At 49.8% G+C, this 21926-nt stretch overlaps 1 protein-coding gene and 1 long non-coding RNA gene across 5 annotated transcripts in view; both read left to right on the top strand.

The window, feature by feature from the left end:
- The first annotated feature begins 3323 nt into the window (after positions 1-3323).
- LOC147366399 (uncharacterized) lies at positions 3324-6523 on the top strand. Its single transcript, XR_015133367.1, has 2 exons — positions 3324-4155; positions 4701-6523. It is a non-coding gene; the product is annotated as an uncharacterized LOC147366399 (long non-coding RNA).
- An 11098-nt stretch (positions 6524-17621) lies between these two features.
- Positions 17622-21926, top strand: part of SYNJ2 (synaptojanin 2) — a 110952-nt gene continuing 106647 nt past the window's right edge. For 3 of the 4 annotated variants that reach the window (XM_086318559.1, XM_086318560.1, XM_086318563.1), the window contains exon 1: positions 17622-17840. In XM_086318559.1, the coding sequence (XP_086174685.1) occupies positions 17714-17840 (127 nt within the window). In that variant the 5' untranslated portion in view covers positions 17622-17713. The remainder of the gene's footprint in view (positions 17841-21926) is intronic. The other variant, XM_086318557.1, reaches the window with a different exon arrangement.

Below are 21926 nucleotides of genomic sequence, written 5' to 3' on the forward strand. Positions count from 1 at the left end.
AGACCTACTGTCTTCCTTGGCCAAAGGAGGGAGAAATGGAAAGTCATTTAGCCTTGAGGAGAAAGGAAAAGTCCCTTTCACAGGGGTTTGACTCAGTGTGGGGTTTTGGATTTTTGTATGAAGGGTGTTGGGATGGGCAGGACATGTTGTGGCAGAGAGAATGAAAAGCGAGGGGAAAGCGAGCTCTGAGTATATCCTCACTGCCTCCTGGGGAGTCCTGGCACCTAGAGGCAGAGAAAGCTTATTTATCACTGTGAGCAAACTTCCGGATATAGAGACAAACAACCCTGACTGTCTAGTCGACACTGCTGTCTAAAAAATGCATGTGAGCCGCTGGGGGCCTCCTGGGCATTGAGAAGCAAGTCAAGCTGAAAATAGCCACCGTGACTGGAGACCCTCTGCTCCCTAAAGGCCACTTAGGAGCTAGGCGTGGAGTCTCGGTTCACGCATCACAAATATGCCTAAAAACTGAAGGAGGAAACAGACAGAACAGGCTCCATCTCGAGAGCAGGACTCCACCTTAGGCCGGACTGTGGACCTTGAGCTCTATGCCCAGTATCTATGGAAACAACATACCAACTGGAAAACCAGGGCCCCCGGATGGAAGAGCCCCAGGGCTCGTACCTAGACTCTCTGTTGCCTAAAAGAATACCCTAATTATCTGTGTAACCAAATAGAATCATAAATTCTATTATGATTATTGGGGTATGACCACAGGCCTATTGATAATTGTCCGCTGTTAACTACCTAGGCTTAAGGCATACGAACCACGGGTTAACTTTGATTGTATCTTTCTTTTCGTTTGTTCAGACTAGTTTCAGGGAATTTGGGGAGGTGGGTTTGGGCATGTACACTTAGGGTATATAAGGTTTTCAGAAAAACTGGTCAGGGTCCTTGGCTGAGAGGAGACTCTGCCTTGGGCCCGCCGGTATAATAAACTGCACTCCGCTATCCGCATTGTCCTTCTGAGTGAGTTTGTTTCCCGGAACGTGTGGCTACAACATTTGGTGCATGGGCCGGGAAACTCCTCACTTTGAGGAGACAAGTCCCATTTGGGACTACTCCGAGGCCTTGCAGCTCGAATCTTCTAGAGGCGGGAAGGCGCCTTGCCCTTCTGGAAGGATTCTGCTTCTCAATGTCCGGACTTTTCATGTTAGCAGGTAGTGGATGACAGCAGGGGAACTGAGCACTCAGATGAGGAGGAACCCACCTGGTAGGGTGGAAGAGGGGGCCTGACCACCCCCCTGGGAGGGATTAGAAGGGGCACGGACCCACAGGAGCCTGGAGTAGGCAGGCAGCAGCGATTGCTTGGTACACAGGTTGACGAGCATGTTAGGGCTTAGGAAGGAAATTTGTGAAGGTCATTTAGGAGGTGGTGTCCACGCCGTCTTGGGGAAAATTATTATCAAGCAATTTCCAGGGGATTTTAGGAGAAGAAATTTGGTTTTTGTGTGCTCGTATTCTGCCCTCCCCAAGGAGGTGTCCCATCTGCTATGAAATTCTTGACCCCCTCGGAATTGTCAGGCTAGAAGGAAGGGGATACATAAGTGAGTACGAATTAGCTTTTCCAGAGACGGCCTGAGACGTGGGATATTTAACCCATCTGTATTTTCATCCGTACCTGGTCAAGCCCACCAAGGCAGAATGGACTTTAAAAGTTAAGGGAGAAACAATCTTGGATCACGTGGTGTTCTGGTTCGGCTGTGCTGACCGGCAGGTGAAGACACGCCAATTCCCCTTCTCCCTCTGGGATCTGGCAGGTAAGGCTCTTCTCATTCCAGTTAGGAAGGAGGCAGAATGGCAATTTAAGTGTCATTGAGTGGAAATATCAGAAGTACATAGGGTACTGAGAACTTCGTAGACAGAACGAAAAGGAAAAGTAGAAGAAGGTCCGAGAAGGTAAGCAAGATGGGGGGAAGTGAATCCAAGGCAACTGTACTGGAGTGCAGGATTAAAAATTTAAAGAAGGGATTCGGAGGAGACTATGGGGTGAACATGAAGCCTAACCGCCTCCACATACTCTGTGAGGTCGAATGGCCCCTATGGGAGTAGGATGGCCACCAGGGAACACCATGAACTTAAAGATAGTGGAAGCAGTCTATACAGTAGTCACAGGAGAGCCAGGACACCCGGATCAATATCCGTATATTGACTCATGGCGAGGGTTAGCTCAAGACCCTCCTACTTGGGCAAGGTCCTGTATCCAGAAGGGAAAGGGAAGAATATTAATGGCACAAAAATTGACTGATGATAAAAAAGGAAATTCTACAGGATTTGGATGGGGATGACCTGACCCCTCCCCCATACTGGATAATGACACGCCTGCCTCCCAGTGCTCCACCAGGACCGGAGGCGCCTTAATGCCCCATCCAGGGCCAGGTGAAGTTCCTGCAGCAGCCTCTGCTCTTCCACCAGCTCTCCCGGAGTTCATAGAGCCGCCGTTTCTGCAGGCTCCAATCCCAGCGATGGAGACCTCTGGTCAGTGTCCCCAGAATTCCACCTCAGCTGGAGCTCCTAGATTGTATCCACCTCTCCTGGTGAGTACTGATGGGAAGGGGGAAGAAAACACAGCAATTAGACAGAGGCTGCTCTCCACCAACGAACAGGGGGGAAGAATCCCACTACAGATGCCCCTCAGAGAGCTACAACAGCCTCCAGTTCAGGACACGCTCCACTGTACTCGGGGGAGCCACAAGCCATGATTAGGCTAATGGGCGAACCCACCGCCCTACATAGAATGACATAATCCAACTACTCGTCTCCCTCTTCAGCACTGAGGAAAGACACAGGATCCTAACTGAGGCCAAAAAATGGTTAAGAGCAATGGCACCTGAGGGTTCTGCAAACCCGCAGCCGTGGGCAGAACTAGCCACCCTGAATGAGAGGCCCAATTGGGACTGTAACACAGAGGAAGGGGGGGCACCTGAAGAGATATCAGGAGGGTATTTTACAAGGTCTCAAGAGGGGAGCCCGAAAAGCTATGAGTATCACAAAACCCTCCAAAGTGATTCAAAGGGAAGGCGAATCACCCTCCGAGTTCTGCGAGACTAGGTGAAGCCTATAGACTTTATACGCCAATAGACCCCGCCAGAGGCTCCTGGGTCTCAGATGGTGATAAATGCAGCCTTTGTGTCTCTAGCCTACCCTGAAAATGTCAGATGGGGGGACAGCAAGTGACTCATGAATTTTTATACATCCCTGAATGCCCAGTACCCTTGTTAGGAAGAGACTTGCTGTCTAAATTGGGGGCACAAGTCACCTTTCCCCCCACAAAAGACCCACTGTTCGAGTGGGCTCAACCACCTATTTACTTGTCCTCTCAGTAACCCCTCAAGATGGATGGAGGTTGCACGATCTTCTGGAAGGGAAATTGGACAAGCTAAACAGTCGAGAGAGAGTTAACTCAACAATTCCCTGAGGTCTGGGCGGAAGACAACCCACCCCAGGCTTGCAAAACAAGTCCCACTGGTTTGGTTTGGTTGAACTCAAACCCAGTACAATGACGTCAGCATCTACCTTGGGCCTGCCAGACCTTGCTAAGCCGTTTACTCTTTACCTGACTGAAAAGGACGAGGTGGCTAGGGGAGTGTTGTCCCAGACTATGGGGACATGGGACAGACTGTGGGCTTATTTCTAACCAGCTGGACAATGTTGCCACTGGGTGGCTGTGACGCTTACAGGCAGTTGCTGCGGTTGCCTTACTGGTCCGGGAGGCAACCAAGCTGACTTTGGGCCAAGATTTGTTTGTAAAAGTCCCGCATGAGGTCAACACTGTCCTGCGAGGGGACCCCCATAAATGGCTATCAACATCCTGGATTACTCAATACCAGGGACTGTTATGTGAGACCCCCATGTTACTACTGAGCCTTGTCAGGCCCTGAATCTGGCCACTCTCCTTCCTGTGGGAGAAGGTGGGCCCTCACATGATTGCAAGGAAACGTGCCAGCAGACCTGACTTGAGAGACCAGCCAATCCCAGACCCAGATTGGGTCCTGTATACCAATGGCACCAGCCTGGCGAAACAAGGACAGTGACTGTTGGGATATGCAGTAGTCATGGAAGAAATCGTCGCTGAGGCTCGCTCTCTGCCATCACACTGGTCCGCTCAACAGGCCGAACTACATGCTCTAATCCAGGCCCTCCAGCTGTCCAAAGGTAAGAAGACAAACACTGACACAGACTCCAGGCATGCTTTTGCCACACGACAGGGCTCTGTATAAGGGAGAGGCCTCTGACAGCTAGTGAAAAAGATATTAAAAATAAGGAAGAAATTAAGACCCTATTAGATGCTGCCTGGGAACCAGAAAGGGTTGCAGTCATACACTGCTGAGGATATCAAAAAGAGGATACCCCCCAGACTCAGGGAACAGACTGGCAGATAAGACCGCTAAGCAAGCAGCCGAGGGCTTGGGGGTGACAAGTGAAGCCGCTATTAAAGCTCTCATGTTGGCGGAGCTACCCGAGCTAACGCTAGACTCTCCAAAATACACTGAAGCCCAAAACCAACTAGCCAAAGCAGAAGGGGCCATTAAGACTGAAAAGGGATGGTGGGAATTGCCAAGTGGCAAATTATTGGTACCAGAGGAGCTGGCACCCACTCTGGTAAGCCAAACACACCAAGCGACCCATCTAGGCCGTGATAAACTGGAAGAGCTAATTTGAAAATATTTCTTGGTTCCCTGCTTCTCTTCCTTATGCAGGACAGAATCTCAGAACTGCACCGCCTGCTCACAGGTCAGTGCTGCCTCTCGGCACAGACAGAAACCTCCAGGGATTCAGGTAAAAGGCACGCTGCCCTTTGAACACCTGGAAGTGGGCTTCACTGAAATGAAACCTCACTGACACTACCATTACCTGCTGGGCATGGAATGTACGTTCTCGGGATGGGTACAAGCTTTTCCTACCCGGACTGAAAGAGCATCACAAGTAGCCTGGTGCCTGCTCAGGGAGATAGTTCCCAGATTTGGATTTCCTACCAGCATTGGATCGGACAATGGCCCCGCTTTTGTAGCTTATTTAGTATAACAAGTAAGCAAAACTTTAAACATCAAGTGGAAATTACATACAACATACAGGCCCCAGAGTTCTGGGATGGTGGAAGGAACCAACCGGACACTTGAAGAGACTCTCCAAGTGGATCTTAGAGACTGACTGCTCCTGGGTGGACTTGTTTCCGACAGCTCTGCTCAGACTCAGGATGACCCCACAGTCCCATGGCTCTTCTCTGTACAAAACTGTGTATGGGAGGCCCCCTCCCATAATAAAACAGATGTCAACAAATTTGCCTCACGTAAGGGGAGATGAGATTTCACAGCAGATGGAACAACTGGGTAAGGTAATAAATCAGGTAACTAAGTTTGTACAAGAAAGGGTGCCATTCCCCCTTGGGGAACGGATTCACGAATTTGTGCCCAGGGATCAGGTGTAGTCAAGGACTGGAAACACGACTCCTAACCAGCCCTGCTGCAGTTAAAGTTGCAGGCGTCACTCCCTGGATCCACCACATGAGGGTGAAGAGGGCATACCACGAGACCCGGAGGACGCCAAGTGGACTACACAAAAGAACCCCACTGATCCCCATGAAACCAAGATCATCTTAAAGAAGAAAAAGAGATGAAGCTCAACTGCTGCTACAAGGACTTGCTGGTATCATCTTGAGACTAACCATAGTTTCAGTACAAAGAGGGATCTGTGCTATAATTAAAGTTGAATGTTGTGTATATATTCCTGATTTATCTGGCTATATATCAGCCACCCTAGATGACATGAAAGGTCAGGTAAAAGTTATGTCTGATGATAATCTTCCTTGTTGGACTTCAGTCCTATCTTGGGTGAAGGGTGATTGGTGGAAAACTATATTTACCATTGTTACAGTTGCCTTGATAGTTCTGCTTTGTGGACCCTTTATTTTACAATGTATTATGAACTTTGTAACCCAAAGGTTGGTGTCGTTCTCCCAAACTGGAGGTCAGAGAGTCAGGGTGCAATATATCCCTATGAATTATGCTCATACTATGAGTTAAGAGCATCAAGAGTGGGGAATGAAGGAGGAAACAGAGAGAACAGGCTCCATCTCGAGAGCAGGACTCCATCTTGGGCCGGACTGTGGACCTTGAGCTCTATGCCCAGTATCTATGGAAACAACATACCAACTGGAAAACCAGGCCCGCTAGATGGAAGAGCCCCAGGGCTCGTACCTAGACTCTCTGTTGCCTAAAAGAATACCCTAATTATCTGTGTAACCGAATAGAATCATAAATTCTTTATGATTATTGGGGTATGACCACAGGCCTATTGATAATTGTCCGCTGTTAACTACCTAGGCTTAAGGCATATGAATCATGGGTTAACTTTGATTGTATCTTTCTTTTCGTTTGTTCAGACTAGTTTCAGGGAATTTGGGGAGGTGGGTTTGGGCATGTACACTTAGGGTATATAAGGTTTTCAGAAAAACTGGTCAGGGTCCTTGGCTGAGAGGAGACTCTGCCTTGGGCCTGCCGGTGTAATAAACCGCACTCCGCTATCTGCATTGTCCTTCTGAGTGAGTTTGTTTCCCAGAATGTGTGGCTACAACAAAACCACAAACCGTGGGACGTTTTTGTAGTACAAAAGCCATATCTTCATGGAGAATCAAGCAGACTACCTCTTCTAACTTTAAACTCATATAATGTCACATGTCAGTTACATCTCAGTAAAACTGGAGGGGAAAACGTGACTGGGAAACTTAACTGCTAAGACATTTCCATGGGCACTAAGAAAAGATGCAAAGCTAACCTTGTGTAAAAGAAGAGAATCAAAGACAGATGTTGCCTCACAGAAAAATTTCAATTCACCAGGAAGTCACAGAAGTAAAGACTCATAAGATGGATGTGAGCCAGGTGACCTGAGGTAACAGCTCCTTTATTCTTCTTACTGTGCTCACTAAACTGTGGCAGATCCTTTTTTTTTTTTTCCTCTGGCTGTGCCACTGGACATGCAGGATCTTCCCCAACTAGGAATTGAACCTGTGCCCCCTGCAGCGGAAGTGCAGTGTCTTAAGTACTGGACCACAGGGAAGTCCCAGATCCTCTTTTGTCAGAGAAGTTATTTCGTGTTCACTTTTGTGGTTGAAACAGTCACATAGCTTGATCTGCAAAAAATGCTGTAATATTGTTTTGGTGACTGTCAGCTTTTTATCTGATGAGTTTTCTTCCATACTCCCTGTGGAAACATGTCCACTGGGGACAGCGACATGGTGGCCTCCTAATTCCAGAGCGAAGTTGAAAATACCAGTGATCTGTGTATTTGTTAGCAGAGGAGGAAAACCATGTGAGCCTGCTGAGTTTGTTAGCACCCCAGTGAAAAAACAAATTCTGTCAAATAGATAAAATACCAAATTAGAGGGTCAGAAGGCAGTGTCGCCAACAGAAAAAACCAGCAGATGAGACATTTGGAGAACCTGGTATTTAGTAAGTCCTGTTGAGGCTTTCGCATTCAATGAGCAAGTCAGAAATCATTGCTGTCCTCTCCATTTCCCCATGATTTCTTTGGGAGGAGATACATGACATCAAGAACAGTTAAAATAATTTATAACTGTAGGCAGCATTAAGCTTTACGCTAAAATAACCAGATGATCAGATGCTGGCTGTATTAGACACAAGCCCATTCATTCCCAACCCCTTTTTCTCTTGTCCATTTCAACTGAAGAGAGAGGGAAAGTCTCTAAGGGGGGGTCATGTGACATAATTTGTTAGGGGCTTCTGGGGAAGCTTTTTAGACACCACTGACCTAGATTCCTCTCTTCTTTCTACCTTGGATATTAGTGTGATGCCTGGAGCTGAAGCAGCCATTTTGTGATCATGAGTCAACAGGCCACTGTGTTAAGAATAAAGGAAAAGAAAGAAGGGCCTCATCTTGATCTTTGATGACATTGCTGAACTGCTACCCTAACTCTAGATGCTCTACCATGAGACTTCTTGTTTATTTTAAGATTTTTATACGTGAGTTTTCTGTTACTTCCAGCCAAAGCATTCCTAAGTACCTCTGATACATTAGCTATAATATGCTGTTACTGAGAGAATTTTTAAGTTGAAAAAGCACAGTTTATTTTAGATGTACATTTTATTTGTAAAATTTGTATTTATTTAAAATTTATATTATTTTTAATTCCCTAAAATTTATATTTTGAAACTTTTCAAACATAGAAAAACAGAAACATAAAGTTTCTCCTTTCTTACACACCCACAGGAGGGGGTCAGTCTCTGCCTGCATCTAGCCAAAGATGGGGAGCTTACTTCTACACAGGCAGTCCCCCCTTTTTTAAACTATAACACGCACCTAATTGCTAAAAAGTTCTTCTGGATGTGGAACCAAAACTCACCCCTCTGTAACTTTTTTCTCCACGTTCTTGGAGTGACGAGATACAGAGGTCTTAATATTAAACAGTGGCATTTTCCTCCATGGATGGGTCTTGTAACCCCCTCAGGAAAAGGGTGTTTCTGGAGAAGAGTTAAGGATAGAAGGGAAAGAGACACCCCCATACTGAAATGGGAGCGCTGTTGAGAGGCCTGCTCTTCCTCTTTGGCAGGAATGCTGTGGGGGAGGGGCTGGGCAGCTGACCCTCCTCCCCGACCCCTCCCCTCCTTCCCACCTCACCCACCTACTGGCCCAGCTCTTATGGAAGGGCCGGGGGTGGGGAGAGGGGGCAGACCTTTGTTGTCAGCTTCTTCGGTTAACTGAACAGCCAGATTCCACCCTGAACAGCCACCCGGCCCCTGGAAAAGGCTCTCCCTGAGTGTGGAACTGAACCGAACAATGGACAGGCAGGTCCTAGCTGTTCTTGGCTTGAGAAGGGCCCCGCCCACACCCCCCACCGGTGACAGGTGCGCCTCGGGTTGTTTTTCCGTCATGATGCGGGGCGGAGCCCAAGGTTGGACTGGCAGCGGGCACACCTGTGTGCGGAGCTCCGTCTAGGCCAGAGCCGCGAATACAGCTTCCCTGGCTCTCTGGCCCGTCGGGCCCGTCTCTGAACGGACGCATCGGCCTCAGGGGTCGCTGGCTTTCAGAAGGAGACCCGGGGGGAGGGCAGGGGCCACACAAAACCGCCTGAGACCCTGAGTCACCTGGGCTCCGGGTGCACCACGGCTGCGGGGTGGCCGAGCTGCCAGGCAGCCTGACGGGGTTCAGTCTGTGTCTGGGAGGCTCCGAGGGGTCACGCTCTTGGATTGTGAGGAAAACTGATGAGAGCCCAGACTCAGCTATCCCCCCGTGAGGTCAGAAGTCCAGTCGTGTGTGTATGTGTGTGTGTGTGCACGCGCGCACAGATCAGTGCCTCATGCTCCCTGTTTACAAAAGATAATAACCTAATAAAATGAACCTCCAAGCAACCCCTCCTATTAACGATGTCCAACCCCCACCCCACGGCCACGGCCAGCAGAGTGAGGCACGCTTTCCCGGGGACCTGAGCTGGGTGACCCCAGACCTCACCTGCACTGCAAGGCTTCTCAACCCCAGTGGGGTGGACAGTGGCCAAGACATACGGCCATGTCTAAGAAGGCGACGCCAGGGAGCTAGAAGGACCTCACGGTTGGACAGCCAGCGGGGGCCACCTGCGATGGAGAACACAGAGGGACCTCCCACTTCTCCCACGGCTGCAGCTGCTCAGTCCTTCTCTTGTGTATTCCAGGTCTAGCCTCTGGCAATGAAACCCAAAGACCTGTATCATCTGAGCTGCCATTGGCCCAGTGTCTACGTGAGAGGCTCGGTTTCCAGGCCAGTTCCACATGGGTGTCCACGTGTCCTTCATTCCTTCACTCAACAGGGACTCCAGGATGCCAGATGCTGGGTGTCCAGTGATAACTGTACAGACATGGCCCTGAAATGTACAGTTGGGTGGCAGCAGGGACGGCTGACACCAGCGTAGTGTCACTGTGGGGCAGGCGCTGGTCCACATCCTGTGTGTGTGTGTGTGTGTGTGTGCGCGCGCGCGCACGCACGCGCATGCTCAGCCATGTCTGACTCTTTGTGACCCATGGACTCTAGCCCACCAGGTTCCTCTGTTCATGGGATTTCCCAGGCAAGAACACTGGAGTGGGTTGCCATTTCCTTCTTTCTCCAGGGGATCTTCCCGACCCAGGGATTGAACCCGCGTCTCCTGCACCTCCTGCAGGTGGATTCTTTACTACAGCGCCGCCTATCTTAATGCTCACAGCATCCTTAATTCTCACATACAAAAGATTCAGAATCAGCGGCAGCCAAGTTCGGCTGGTTGCTCGAGGCTGCCCCGCTTGGAAAGTGTGGCCCTAGGATTCAAACCCAGCCGAGTTTGTGCATTTAAAGTTTGCTTGGTTCTGTCTGAGTGAAGGTGACCGAGTAAAGCACAGATGTGTGGAGTCAGATGAATCCCTGCCACTGAGGGTAACAACAGGATAGGTAGAAGGGTAGGAAATAGTGTGATGGGCTCCCTCTGAGGGCGTCTCGTGTGGGAGGGAAGCAAGCTGAGAAGGATGCAGCCAGTGGATGACAGTTCACACTGGCACCCTGAGTTGGGACCTGGCTTGTCGGGGACCCAGGGAGGGCAGCAAGCCTGGACCTTGGGCGGCAGGTAGAAGGACAGCAGGGGCAGAAAGGGGACCATGCCCGAGTAACAAGGGGGTGCCATGCTTTGCCCACCATGCTGTGGGGCGAGGTGCGGAAACAGGCCAGTTACTGCCAGTCCAGAGAAGGGCGGATGCAGTGGTCGGGAGGAGAGATGGGCCCAGGTGAGGCTTACCAGGCAAGTGTGATGCGGAATTAACAGCCCTGGGTGGACAGCTCCAGCTTGCCTCCGACACCCCTGAGTCCCACAGACTGGCTTCATTTCAAGTTTATGATCTCCGAGAAGCGCTGTGGGGAGCCGGGTGGGCGAAGGGTCTCCCCCTTATAGTGGGAGATCCTGGAGCACATCTGGACCCTGCAGGGCATGATCCAGGAGAGAGGGGGTTCGGTGACCCAGACGGTGGGGCTAAGGGAAGGGACAGAGTCCTTGGGAAGGAAGGGGGACAGGGTCTGAGCACGTGGCAGGGAGCAGGACTGCAGAAGCTCGATGCAGAAGCTCGAGTCTCTCCCCAGGACAGCTGTTTGTTGGAAGCTGTTCTTGCAGCTGTTTGAAGTTCGTGTCTTTTTCTAGACCACAGAGCTTACACAAAAGCGCTGGAGAACCTTCATGGTCAAGTTTTCCTCCCTGTCATTGCAGGAAAAGAAGACGATGTGGGAGCTTCAGGGATGGAAAATGAGGTCTCCACTTTCTCAGGGAAGCGTGAGGCCAGTGAATTGCTGAGAGTAGGGGGTGGAGGAGATGGGGTGGGAGGGAAGAGCAGCTTCAAATAATTGTCTTAGAGAAAATGAGCTTAACTGGGTAAAATGGGCCTGGATTAATATGCAGACAGGGTCTGAGACCATGAGGGTAAAATTTCTAAATGACCAAATATGGTCTTCAAATACTGTTTTCGACCAAAGAGAATCGGGGCTTTTTAAAGAAATGATTAATTCCCACTCTTAAGAGCAGAAAATGTACAAGATGAGCTTGGTATTTCATTCTAGAAGGCAAGGAAACAATCAAGGACTTTTGGGGTCCTGTCAAGAGGAGCCCTGCTGCTGCTGCTGCTGCTGCTGCTGCTAAGTTGCTTCAGTCGTGTCCGACTCTGTGCGACCCCGTAGACGGCAGCCCACCAGGCTCCGCTGTCCCTGGGATTCTCCAGGCAAGAACACTGGAGTGGGTTGCCATTTCCTTCTCCAGTGCATGAAAGTGAAAAGTGAAAGTGAAGTCGCTTAGTCGTGACCCCGTGGACTGCAACCCACCAGGCTCCTCTGTCCATGGGATTTTCCAGGCAAGAGTACTGGAGTGGGGTGCCATTGCCTTCTCTGCAAGAGGAGCCCAGAGCCAACTTAAAGATGCTTCCAGTGGCCAAAGAGGGAACATTTTGAGCATCAATAAGATTGCAAGGGACTGGAACACATCAAGTCTGTTTAAACTCAAATAGGAGTTCATAATGAAAGTGAAAAAAATATAACTAGTTGGTCACTATTGGAGGATGTTAATAGACCAATTCACTGAGTTCAAAGTAACTCATTATTTTGAACTCTAGTAAATAAAGGAAAAGAATCATGTTCTACCTCTTTTGTTTGTGTTGCCATCAGGTAAAAAATAGTAGATGGGAATTTTCTGTTTTTTAAGTAGAATTTTTGCTACTAATGGGGGCTTCCGAGGTAACTCAGTGGTAAAGAACTGCCTGCCAATGTAGGAGACACAGGTTCCATCCCTGGGTTGGGAAGATCCCCTGGAGAAGGAAATGGCAACCTGCTCCCATATTCTTGCCTGGGAAATTCCATGGACAGAGGAGCCTGGTGAGGTACAGCCCACGGGGTCACAGAAGTATTGGGCAGGACTTAGCGACTAAACAAAAAAGGCTACAGATCAATAAAGCAATATAATAGAGCATAACTGGTTTGCAAGAATAACAGCATTGAAGCTCAGTGGCTGCTACATCACAAAGAGAAGCAATCAGACCTGTGCTTCCTGATGGGAAGAACATATCTAACCAGGAAATAGAATCTGCTAGAGCTTCTATGTCCAACTACTGAGCTACATTACAGGTCATCCACTCCGCTCCAGTACTCTTGCCTGGAAAGTCCCATGGATGGAGGAGCCTGGTGGGCTGCAGTCCATGGGGTCGCTAAGAGTTGGTCACGATTGAGCGACTTCCCTTTCACTTTTCACTTTCATGCATTGGAGAAGGAAATGGCAACCCACGCCAGTGTTCTTGCCTGGAGAATCCCAGCGACGGTGGAGCCTGGTGGGCTGCCGTCTGTGGGGTCGCACAGAGTCGGACACGACTGAAGCGACTTAGCAGTTAGCACAAAGCAAGGGGACACTCTAAACGATACCACGGGAACACTCAGCAAAAGGCAGTCTGTGAGGGCTGCTGGGCATGCGAGCTAGTTTTTTCAACAAGTAAATTGCAAGGGAAAAAAGAAATGGAAGGGAAAGTTGTGTATCTGAAGAGGGTTAAGAGGACCTCCCTGGTGATCCAGTGGTTAAGAATTCCCCTGCCAGTGCAGGGGAACAGGTTCAATCCCTGGTCTGGGAATATCCCATGTGCCAAAGAGCAACTAAGCCCGTGTACCACAACTGCTGAGCCCACGTACCACAACTACTCATGCACGAGAGCCCTGGAGCCCGTGCTCCACAACGAGAGAGGCCACCGCAAAAAATAAAAATAAAAAAAACTAAAGGGGGTTTAGAGATGCATCAGTCAGATTGTGTCAATATTACTTGCGCAGTTCACACAAACTATGGAAAGTGACTGATGACATAACACATGGAAATGTGAAGACTAACAATATCCAATGATATTAAATAATTGTTGTTTAGAAAAATGACACCAGTCTGCAAGGTTATGCAATTTCTTTGGTGACTAAACAAGTTTATGGGAGATTGCAGTCTGGGTAAATGAATGAATCAGTTAATTAATGACTTGAGAATAATACGTTTTAGCTTTAAATATCCACAGTGTTAATGGCTAATTAAATATGGCATAGGAAAAGTACTTTGAAAAACTTTCAAGTTTTATCTAAAAGTTAGGGCTAGAAATCTTTTAAAGCCAGCCAGTCAGTACACACAGAGACTCGATAAAGCTCATCTGGGCTGGGTCGTTTGGCCAGTATATTACAGTGGTCACATTCTTCTCAACTCCCTAAAAGGGCCCGTGTTCTAGACAAAAGAATATCTTCTAATCTGTGAATGCATTTAGATGGAAACTTTTATTAAGGTATGAAAGTTAAGTCATAATTTGTTGTATGTTTAATGAAACCCTTTTAAAGAGAGTAAAAAGGTACATGAAATTGAAACAAACCCAGCAATGACTGTGGATCATCGCCTTAATCGTGTGCCACGTGAGTCAGAACCTTATTAGACAGTCCAGCATGCACACCACACGTTTCCAGGCAAGGAAGCTGGAAGACAGACCCAGAGTAATTAGAACAATGGAGCGTTTCGCCAGGAGAAACTGAGGGGGTTCAGAATGACGGTCTCCAAGTGTGTTGCATGCTTTCAATCACCTGGAGTCGACACCTAGACGCCTGGCTACACAGAGGGTCATGCAAGAAGAAATGGGCTGTAAAAAAGAGCTCCCTGTACCCCCTCCCATGTCCCCAAACTGCTCTCCTAATGGGCAGTCTTTCGACTGTGACAAAAGTCAAAGGACCAGTCCTGTCCTGGACCCAGAGTGGCCTTTGCCATCCTTGACTGCCGTCTGCTCCTTGGGATGATTCCTTCCTTTGGATCCTAGGACGGGTAATGGCTGGTGGTCCCCTACCTCATGGGAATGCTCACATTTTTATATTTACTCCTTTGCCTGGACCTCCCCCTGGACTCCAACTTATATAACCAACTGCCCACTCGACACCTTCACCTGGATTTTTAACAGGCATCTCAAAATTTTGTTGCTGTTTGCTAAGTCATGTCCGAATTAACATGCCCCAATCTGCCTGCCTGTTCAGCCACCTGCTCCTCCAATGGCCATCTTTATCTCAGCTCAGTTCAGTTCAGTCGTTCAGTCGTGTCTGACTCTTTGCGACCCCATGGACTGCAGCAAGCCAGGCCTCCCTGTCCATCACCAGCTCCTGAAGCTTGCTCAAACTCATGTCTATCAAGTCAGTGATGCCATCCAACCATCTCATCTTTATCTCACCTGATGACAACTCCATCTTTCCAGTGATCTGGCCAAAAATATCATGGTATCTCCAAACTCCTGCCTCCTCCTATTATTCCACGTCCACTCTAGCAGCAAACCCTGTGGGCTCACAGAATTCAAAGAACTACCCCAAACCCAACTGTTTCTCTCCTCTCACTCCCAGAGCCCATGCACACTTGCACCCCTGGGATGTCACAGCTGCTTCCTCTCTGGTCCCACTGCTCCCTCAAGTTGCAACTCAGAAGCCAAGATGATCCGATGAAAACATCACCTGAGCAGGCCTGGCCTGTCTTAGAAAGGTCTCTCGTCCTCTCTTGTCCCCTCTGCCCACTGTCCTCTTTACTTTGTGTTTTTCCCAGTCAGGCTTCCAAAGTTAGCAAACTATGCTTATTGCCCCCGTTTCTTCCTTAATTCTTCCCCGAGAACTCTGCATCTCAGGAGTGGGATGTGCCCCAACATTCCCCAGACGGGTCCACTGGTCTTCTCAGGCTGCACTCATGGTTCAGGTGTCAGAGCTGACCTTTCCTTGAATGTGTTAGGATCTCTTACTTTCTCCATCTGCTAAACGGGCCAGTGCCTAGGTGACTCTCAGGAAGCATGGATGAAAGGGCAAGTCTTCTTTTGCTGTCCCCGTGGACCCATCCCACTCCAAACCAGGGGGCAGCGACCTGAAAACACAGCAGGCACTTGGCTCATTCAGCCAATTCTCAGAGGTAGGGGAACAGCCATTATTGGCATCTAAGACGCACATTATAACTGCTGAAATCAGGGCATTGCTAATGATTTCATTACGTAGTTTAATTGGCAGCATTTTTTCCCTTCTCAGTGGTACATGAAATAGGAGTTCATCTTACAGTTCATTGTGTCTGACAGTGTCTAAGCTGTAAAGCTAAAGTGCTGGTCTGGACTATAGGAAAGTTTCTAAAATGTGTTCAGCACGTCACTGGGCAGAGCTGTGACTCATGGAAAGGCAGGAAAGAGGAGAGAGAAAAGTTTAAAAGACTTGATCCCCTTCTGCAGACCTTACAACCTAATTTGTGAAACAAGACTAAGAAAAAAGGACTCTACAAACACTTCTCAAGCAACATGTGAGCAGGTGAGAGCCAAAGTGGACATCTGTGAGTGTGAGGGGTTATCTGGAACCTCCACATCACAGGAAGGCTTCCTGGAAGAAGAGAACTTAGAGTTTAAAAGGAGAGGAAAAGTGGGCCAGAGGCTACTCTGCCTCATTCAATGGGCTCGCTGTTCTCAGGCAGAAACAATGTCTGCATTTTACAAATGTTTGGATAACTTAGGAGCATCCTTTCTGGGACTTTGATCACATCATACTGGGGTATGTGAACAAGAGGGCAGAATGCTCAGGAGCGACTTGAATCTCTGCTGTTGTTAGCATTTCCTTCGTTCTCCGAATCACACCTGGGAGGGTCCACAGAGGACGGACTACCTGGTCAGTCACTGCTGCTCGCTCCTCAATGTCTGCAAGGCGCGGCCATCCTCCTTGGCACCGGCACTTTACTTCTTCTGGAACATGCCCGATTCATAAACTACCTGCCCACAGTCTTCTTTCTCTGTGTGAGCAGGATAGGGGTGAGAGGGGAATCACCTGGACTCGGCGTCTAATGAGAACACCTGGATGAGGTCTGGAGCCGGCGTGTAGACACTCACTGTAGGAAAAGGAAATGAAACCCCCAGACCCACCCAAAGGGTGACTCCAGGTAAGCCCTCTCTCCTGCCCTCTCCTCTCCCCTGCAAGACCAGTCCCAACACCCGGGCTAAAACCCAGTGCCCAGAGGGGCATACTTCCTGTTCCTTAGCTGCCAGTCATCCTAGATGGGCCACATGTCCTAATGGGGGATGCACGGATACATGCTGGTGTCCACAGCCTGAGTATATACTGGCTGAGTGAAGTGTCCCCCATGAAGTCAAGGGCGGTACACTCAGCAGAGTGGGAGGAGGGGTTGCAAGGCGGAGGGAAAAGGCCCTTCACTCTCACTCCTGCAACCATCAGCACCTCACAGTTTGCCCTGCTTGCCACTCCCAGAGTGTTCAGCTCCTCTGAACGATGACTCCACGCCCATCCTGCAAGCCTCTGGGGCAGGTACCCTCACCATCTGATAAGAGAGAAAAGCAGGTTCAGAGAAGTCAAGGTCCCACGGTAAGCGTCAGGTCCAGAGATCAGGGGCTCAGTGTCTCAGAGACAACCCACCTTTGACTCCCCGCTACCCAAATTCTGCCTGGTGCGGACAGTGGGCCGCAGGACCCTCTGAACAGAAAGCTAGTAAAAGGCACCATGGATGGAGCACTTTCCGCTCCTCAGGCGTGCACCAAGCCCTTTGTACGAATTAACTCCATCCTCCCCTGCAACGTTATGAAGCAAGTACACTTTCTAATCCCGCTTTACCCTTTAGGGCCACTGAGTCACAGAGGACAGGCGACTCGCCCAGGGTCGCAGAAGCAGACCAGAGAGGGAGGCGCAGCGCCCTGGACGGGACTGGGGAGGACTCCGGAGTGCTGCGGAGGGCCGGGGCCTGGCAGTTTCTAGCCTAGTGGCGCCGCCAGGCCCCGGCGGGTCCATATAAGGCCGCGGGGCGTCCCGTAACGTTGCAGGAGCTTCAGGGCGCCCCGCCGACGGCAGCCTCCTCCGCGTCCAGGAATGTGTGGAATCTTCCTCCCCGGCTGCCGCCCACCGGGGGAGCACTTCCCCTCCGCTCCTGGCCCCCATCAGCCCCCGATCTTGCCCGGAGCTCGCCCCCCACCCACCCACCCAGCCGCGCCCCGGCCGCTGGGGGGAGCGCGGCGCCTCTGCAGAGCCGGCGGGGCGGCGGGGAGGCGGCCGCGCGCCCTCACCTGCCCGGGGCGGCGCGCGCGGGCGCGGCGGAGGCGGGCCGGGCGGAGGCCGCGGAACCGGCTGGGAGGAGCCTGCACCCGGCCCGCGGCGGGGACGCAAAGTGAAACTCCTGGAAGTTGCGGGCGCTCGGGGAGCTGCGCCGGGCCGCGCGCCCATGGCTTTGAGCAAGGCGCTGCGGTTGCTCCGGCGGCTGGAGGCCTCGGGGGAAAGCAGCGTCCTGCTGGAGGCGCGCGGCCGCAGGGACTGCCTGCTCTTCGAGGCCGGCACGGTGGCCACGCTCGGTGAGTGTGGCAGGCGGTGCTGCCCGGGTCAGGCGACTCCGCAGCGGCGCGGGGGGCTCGGGCCGCTTCCTCCGTCCTCTTCGGGGGGAGGTGCCCGAAGGGGAGGGCGCCTGCCTCTTGTGCTGAGACCGAGGCATACGGGGCACCTCCCTTCCCCGAGTTGAGCGGTCCCGGGGGCGCGAAGGCGGCCGAGGAGTGGGGGTCGCACGCGCGGGGTGGCCGGTAGGGGCCTGTTTGAATGAAGTGGCGCCGGCACGCCCGAGAGCACGTGCGGCTGCGCCCCCAGACCCAGGCGGCCCGCGGTCCCCCCTCGGGGTCTGCCATCTGCGCGCCTGCAGGCGGGCGGGTCACTCATGGAGAGCCGCCTCTGGCTTCTTCTGCCCCGCGCTCCCTCGGGACGCGTTCCACATTCGTGACCATCCGGGAGGGTTGACATAGGAGCCGGCCTGACCAAGCTCTTGGCGCCGTTTCTCTTTGGCACCTGTTGATGAAACAGGGAATGCCCACTGCTCTGCGATGGCCTCCTTTGCCCCTGGAGGGGATGAGGACAAAACACCGTTAACCCAGACGCCAGATAAACAGCTGATGGCACCTTGGCCTCAACTAACTGCTTAGTTGAGAAGCGTCAGTCCCGCGAAGTATAGAACTTGGAGGCAAATAAACGACCGGATGACCCTGTAGTGGCTGTATTTGACTTTGTTGTTGGGTTTACTCAGTTGTGTCAGACTCCTTGTGACCCTTTGGACTATAGCCCACCAGGCTCCTCTGTCCATGGAATTTCCCAGGCAAGAGTAATAGAGTGGGTTGCCATTTACTTCTCCAGGGGAATCTTTCTAACCCAGGAATCGTATCCTTGTCTTGTGCATTGCAGGCAGATTCTTTACCACTGAGCCACCGGGGAAGCCTGGATTTGACCTTAGATAGTTGCGACTCCCCTTTCACTTTCCACTTTCATGCACTGGAGAAGGAAATGGCAACCCACTCCAGTGTTCTTGCCTGGAGAATCCCAGGGACGGGGGAGCCTGGTGGGCTGCCATCTATGGGGTCACACAGAGTCAGACACGACTGAAGCGACTTAGCAGCAGCATCAGTTGCCAAGTCTGTGTATTTCAACTCTATCAAGACCGGCAAGTCTTGACACTGACATTGTGTCAAGGGCTTTAGAGACTATCTCATTTAATTTTCATAGTTCTGCAAAAGGGCTATTATATTGTCCATATTACAGAGGAGTAAACTGAGGCCTGGAGAGGATAAGAAACTTGCTTGGCCAGGGTGACAGACAGCACTGCCTGACATCCGGTGGCTGTTTCTGTATTGGTGTACAGAGTGTGGCTTCTTGGAATCACCAGCCATTGGGCCCCTTGTTTGGGGCCCTTCCCATTCACAGGGAAGGCCAGGTAATACCAAAGTGAGCAAAACCAGGTACAATTGTTGGAACTTCAACCTGAACACTGGAGAACAGGCTTACAACTGGTGTCCAGCTGCACCGTCTCCCTTGTTTGTTCAGTTCAGTTCAGTTCAGTCGCTCAGTCGTGTCTGACTCTTTGCGACCCCATGAATCGCAGCACGCCAGGCCTCCCTGTCCATCACCAACTCCTGGAGTTCACTCAGACTCAACGTCCATTGAGTCAGTGATGCGATCCAGCCATCTCATCCTCTGGCGTCCCCTTCTCCTCCTGCCCCCAATCCCTCCCAGCATCAGAGTCTTTTCCAATGAGTCAACTCTTCACATGAGGTGGCCGAAGTACTGGAGTTTCAGCTTTAGCATCATTCCCTCCAAAGAAATCCCAGGGCTGATCTCCTTCAGAATGGACTGGTTGGATCTCCTTGCAGTCCAAGGGACTCTCAAGAGTCTTCTCCAACACCACAGTTCAAAAGCATCAATTCTTCGGTGCTCAGCCTTCTTCACAGTCCAACTCTCACATCCATACATGACCACAGGAAAAACCATAGCCTTGACTAGACGGACCTTTGTTGGCAAAGTAATGTCTTTGCTTTTGAATATGCTATCTAGGTTGGTCATAACTTTCCTTCCAAGGAGTAAGGGTCTTTTAATTTCATGGCTGCAGTCACCATCTGCAGTGATTTTGGAGCCCCCCAAAATAAAGTCTGACACTGTTTCCACTGTTTCCCCATCTATTTCCCATGAAGTGGTGGGACCGGATGCCATGATCTTCGTTTTCTGAATGTTGAGCTTTAAGCCAACTTTTTCACTCTCCACTTTCACTTTCATCAAGAGGCTTTTTAGTTCCTCTTCACCTTCTGCCATAAGGGTGGTGTCATCTGCATATCTGAGGTGATTGATATTTCTCCCAGCAATCTTGATTCCAGCTTGTGTTTCTTCCAGTCCAGCGTTTCTCATGATGTACTCTGCATATAAATTAAATAAGCATGGTGACAATATACAGCCTTGATGTACTCCTTTTCCTATTTGGAACCAGTCTGTTGTTCCATGTCCAGGTCTAACTGTTGCTTCCTGACCTGCATATAGGTTTCTCAAGGGGCAGGTCAGATGGTCTGGTATTCCCATCTCTTTCAGAATTTCCCACAGTTTATTGTGATCCACACAGTCAAAGGCTTTGGCATAGTCAATAAAGCAGAAATAGATGTTTTTCTGGAACTCTCTTGCTTTTTCCATGATCCAGCAGATGTTGGCAATTTGATCTCTGGTTCCTCTGCCTTTTCTAAAACCAGCTTGAACATCTGGAAGTTCACGGTTCACATATTGCTGAAGCCTGGCTTGGAGAATTTTGAGCATTACTTTACTAGCGTGTGAGATGAGTGCAATTGTGTGGTATTTTGAGCATTCTTTGGCATTGCCTTTCTTTGGGATTGGAATGAAAACTGACCTTTTCCAGTCCTGTGGCCACTGCTGAGTTTTCCCAATTTGCTGGCATATTGAGTGCAGCACTTTCACAGCATCATCTTTCAGGATTTGAAATAGCTCAACTGGAATTCCATCACTCCACTAGCTTTGTTCGTAGTGATGCTTTCTAAGGCCCACTGGACTTCACATTCCAGGATGTCTGGCTCTAGGTCAGTGATCACACCATCGCGATTATCTGGGTCATGAAGATCTTTTTTGTACAGTTCTTCTGTGTATTCTCGCCATCTCTTCTTAATATCTTCTGCTTCTGTTAGGTCCATACCATTTCTGTCCTTTATCGAGCCCATCTTTGCATGAAATGTTCCCTTGGTATCTCTAATTTTCTTGAAGAGATCTCTAGTCTTTCCCATTCTGTTGTTTTCCTCTATTTCTTTGCATTGATCGCTGAAGAAGGCTTTCTTATCTCTTCTTGCTATTCTTTGGAACTCTGCATTCAGATGCTTATATTTTTCCTTTTCTCCTTTGCTTTTCACTTCTCTTCTTTTCACAGCTATTTGTAAGGCCTCCCCAGACAGCCATTTTGCTTTTCTGCATTTCTTTTCCATGGGGATGGTCTTGATCCCTGTGTCCTGTACAGTGTCACGAACCTCATTCCATAGTTCATCAGGCACTCTATCTATCAGATCTAGGCCCTTAAATCTATTTCTCACTTCCACTATATAATCATAAGGGATTTGATTTAGGTCATACCTGGATGGTCTAGTGATTTTCCCTACTTTCTTCAATTTAAGTCTGAATTTGGCAATAAGGACTTCATGATCTGAGCCACAGTCAGCTCCCAGTCTTGTTTTTGCTGACTATATAGAGCTTCTCCATCTTTGGCTGCAAAGAATATAATCAGTCTGATTTTGGTGTTGACCATCTGGTGATGTCCATGTATAGTCTTGTCTTGTGTTGTTGGAAGAGGGTGTTTGTTATGGCCAGTGCATTTTCTTGGCAAAACTCTATTAGTCTTTGCCCTGCTTCATTCCGTATTCCAAGGCCAAATTTGCCTGTTACTCCAGGTGTTTCTTGACTTCCTACTTTTGCATTCCAGTCCACTATAATGAAAAGGACATCTTTTTTGGGTGTTAGTTCTAAAAGGTCTCGTAAGTCTTCATAGAACCGTTCAGCTTCTTCAGCGTTACTGGTTGGGGCATAGACTTGGATTACTGTGATATTGAATGGTTTGCCTTGGAAACGAACAGAGATCATTCTGT

This window comes from Bos grunniens, chromosome 9 (assembly GCF_055505025.1).
Source record: "Bos grunniens cultivar Pamir isolate PY7600 chromosome 9, Bosgru_T2T1.0, whole genome shotgun sequence".
Taxonomy (NCBI): domain Eukaryota; kingdom Metazoa; phylum Chordata; class Mammalia; order Artiodactyla; family Bovidae; genus Bos; species Bos grunniens.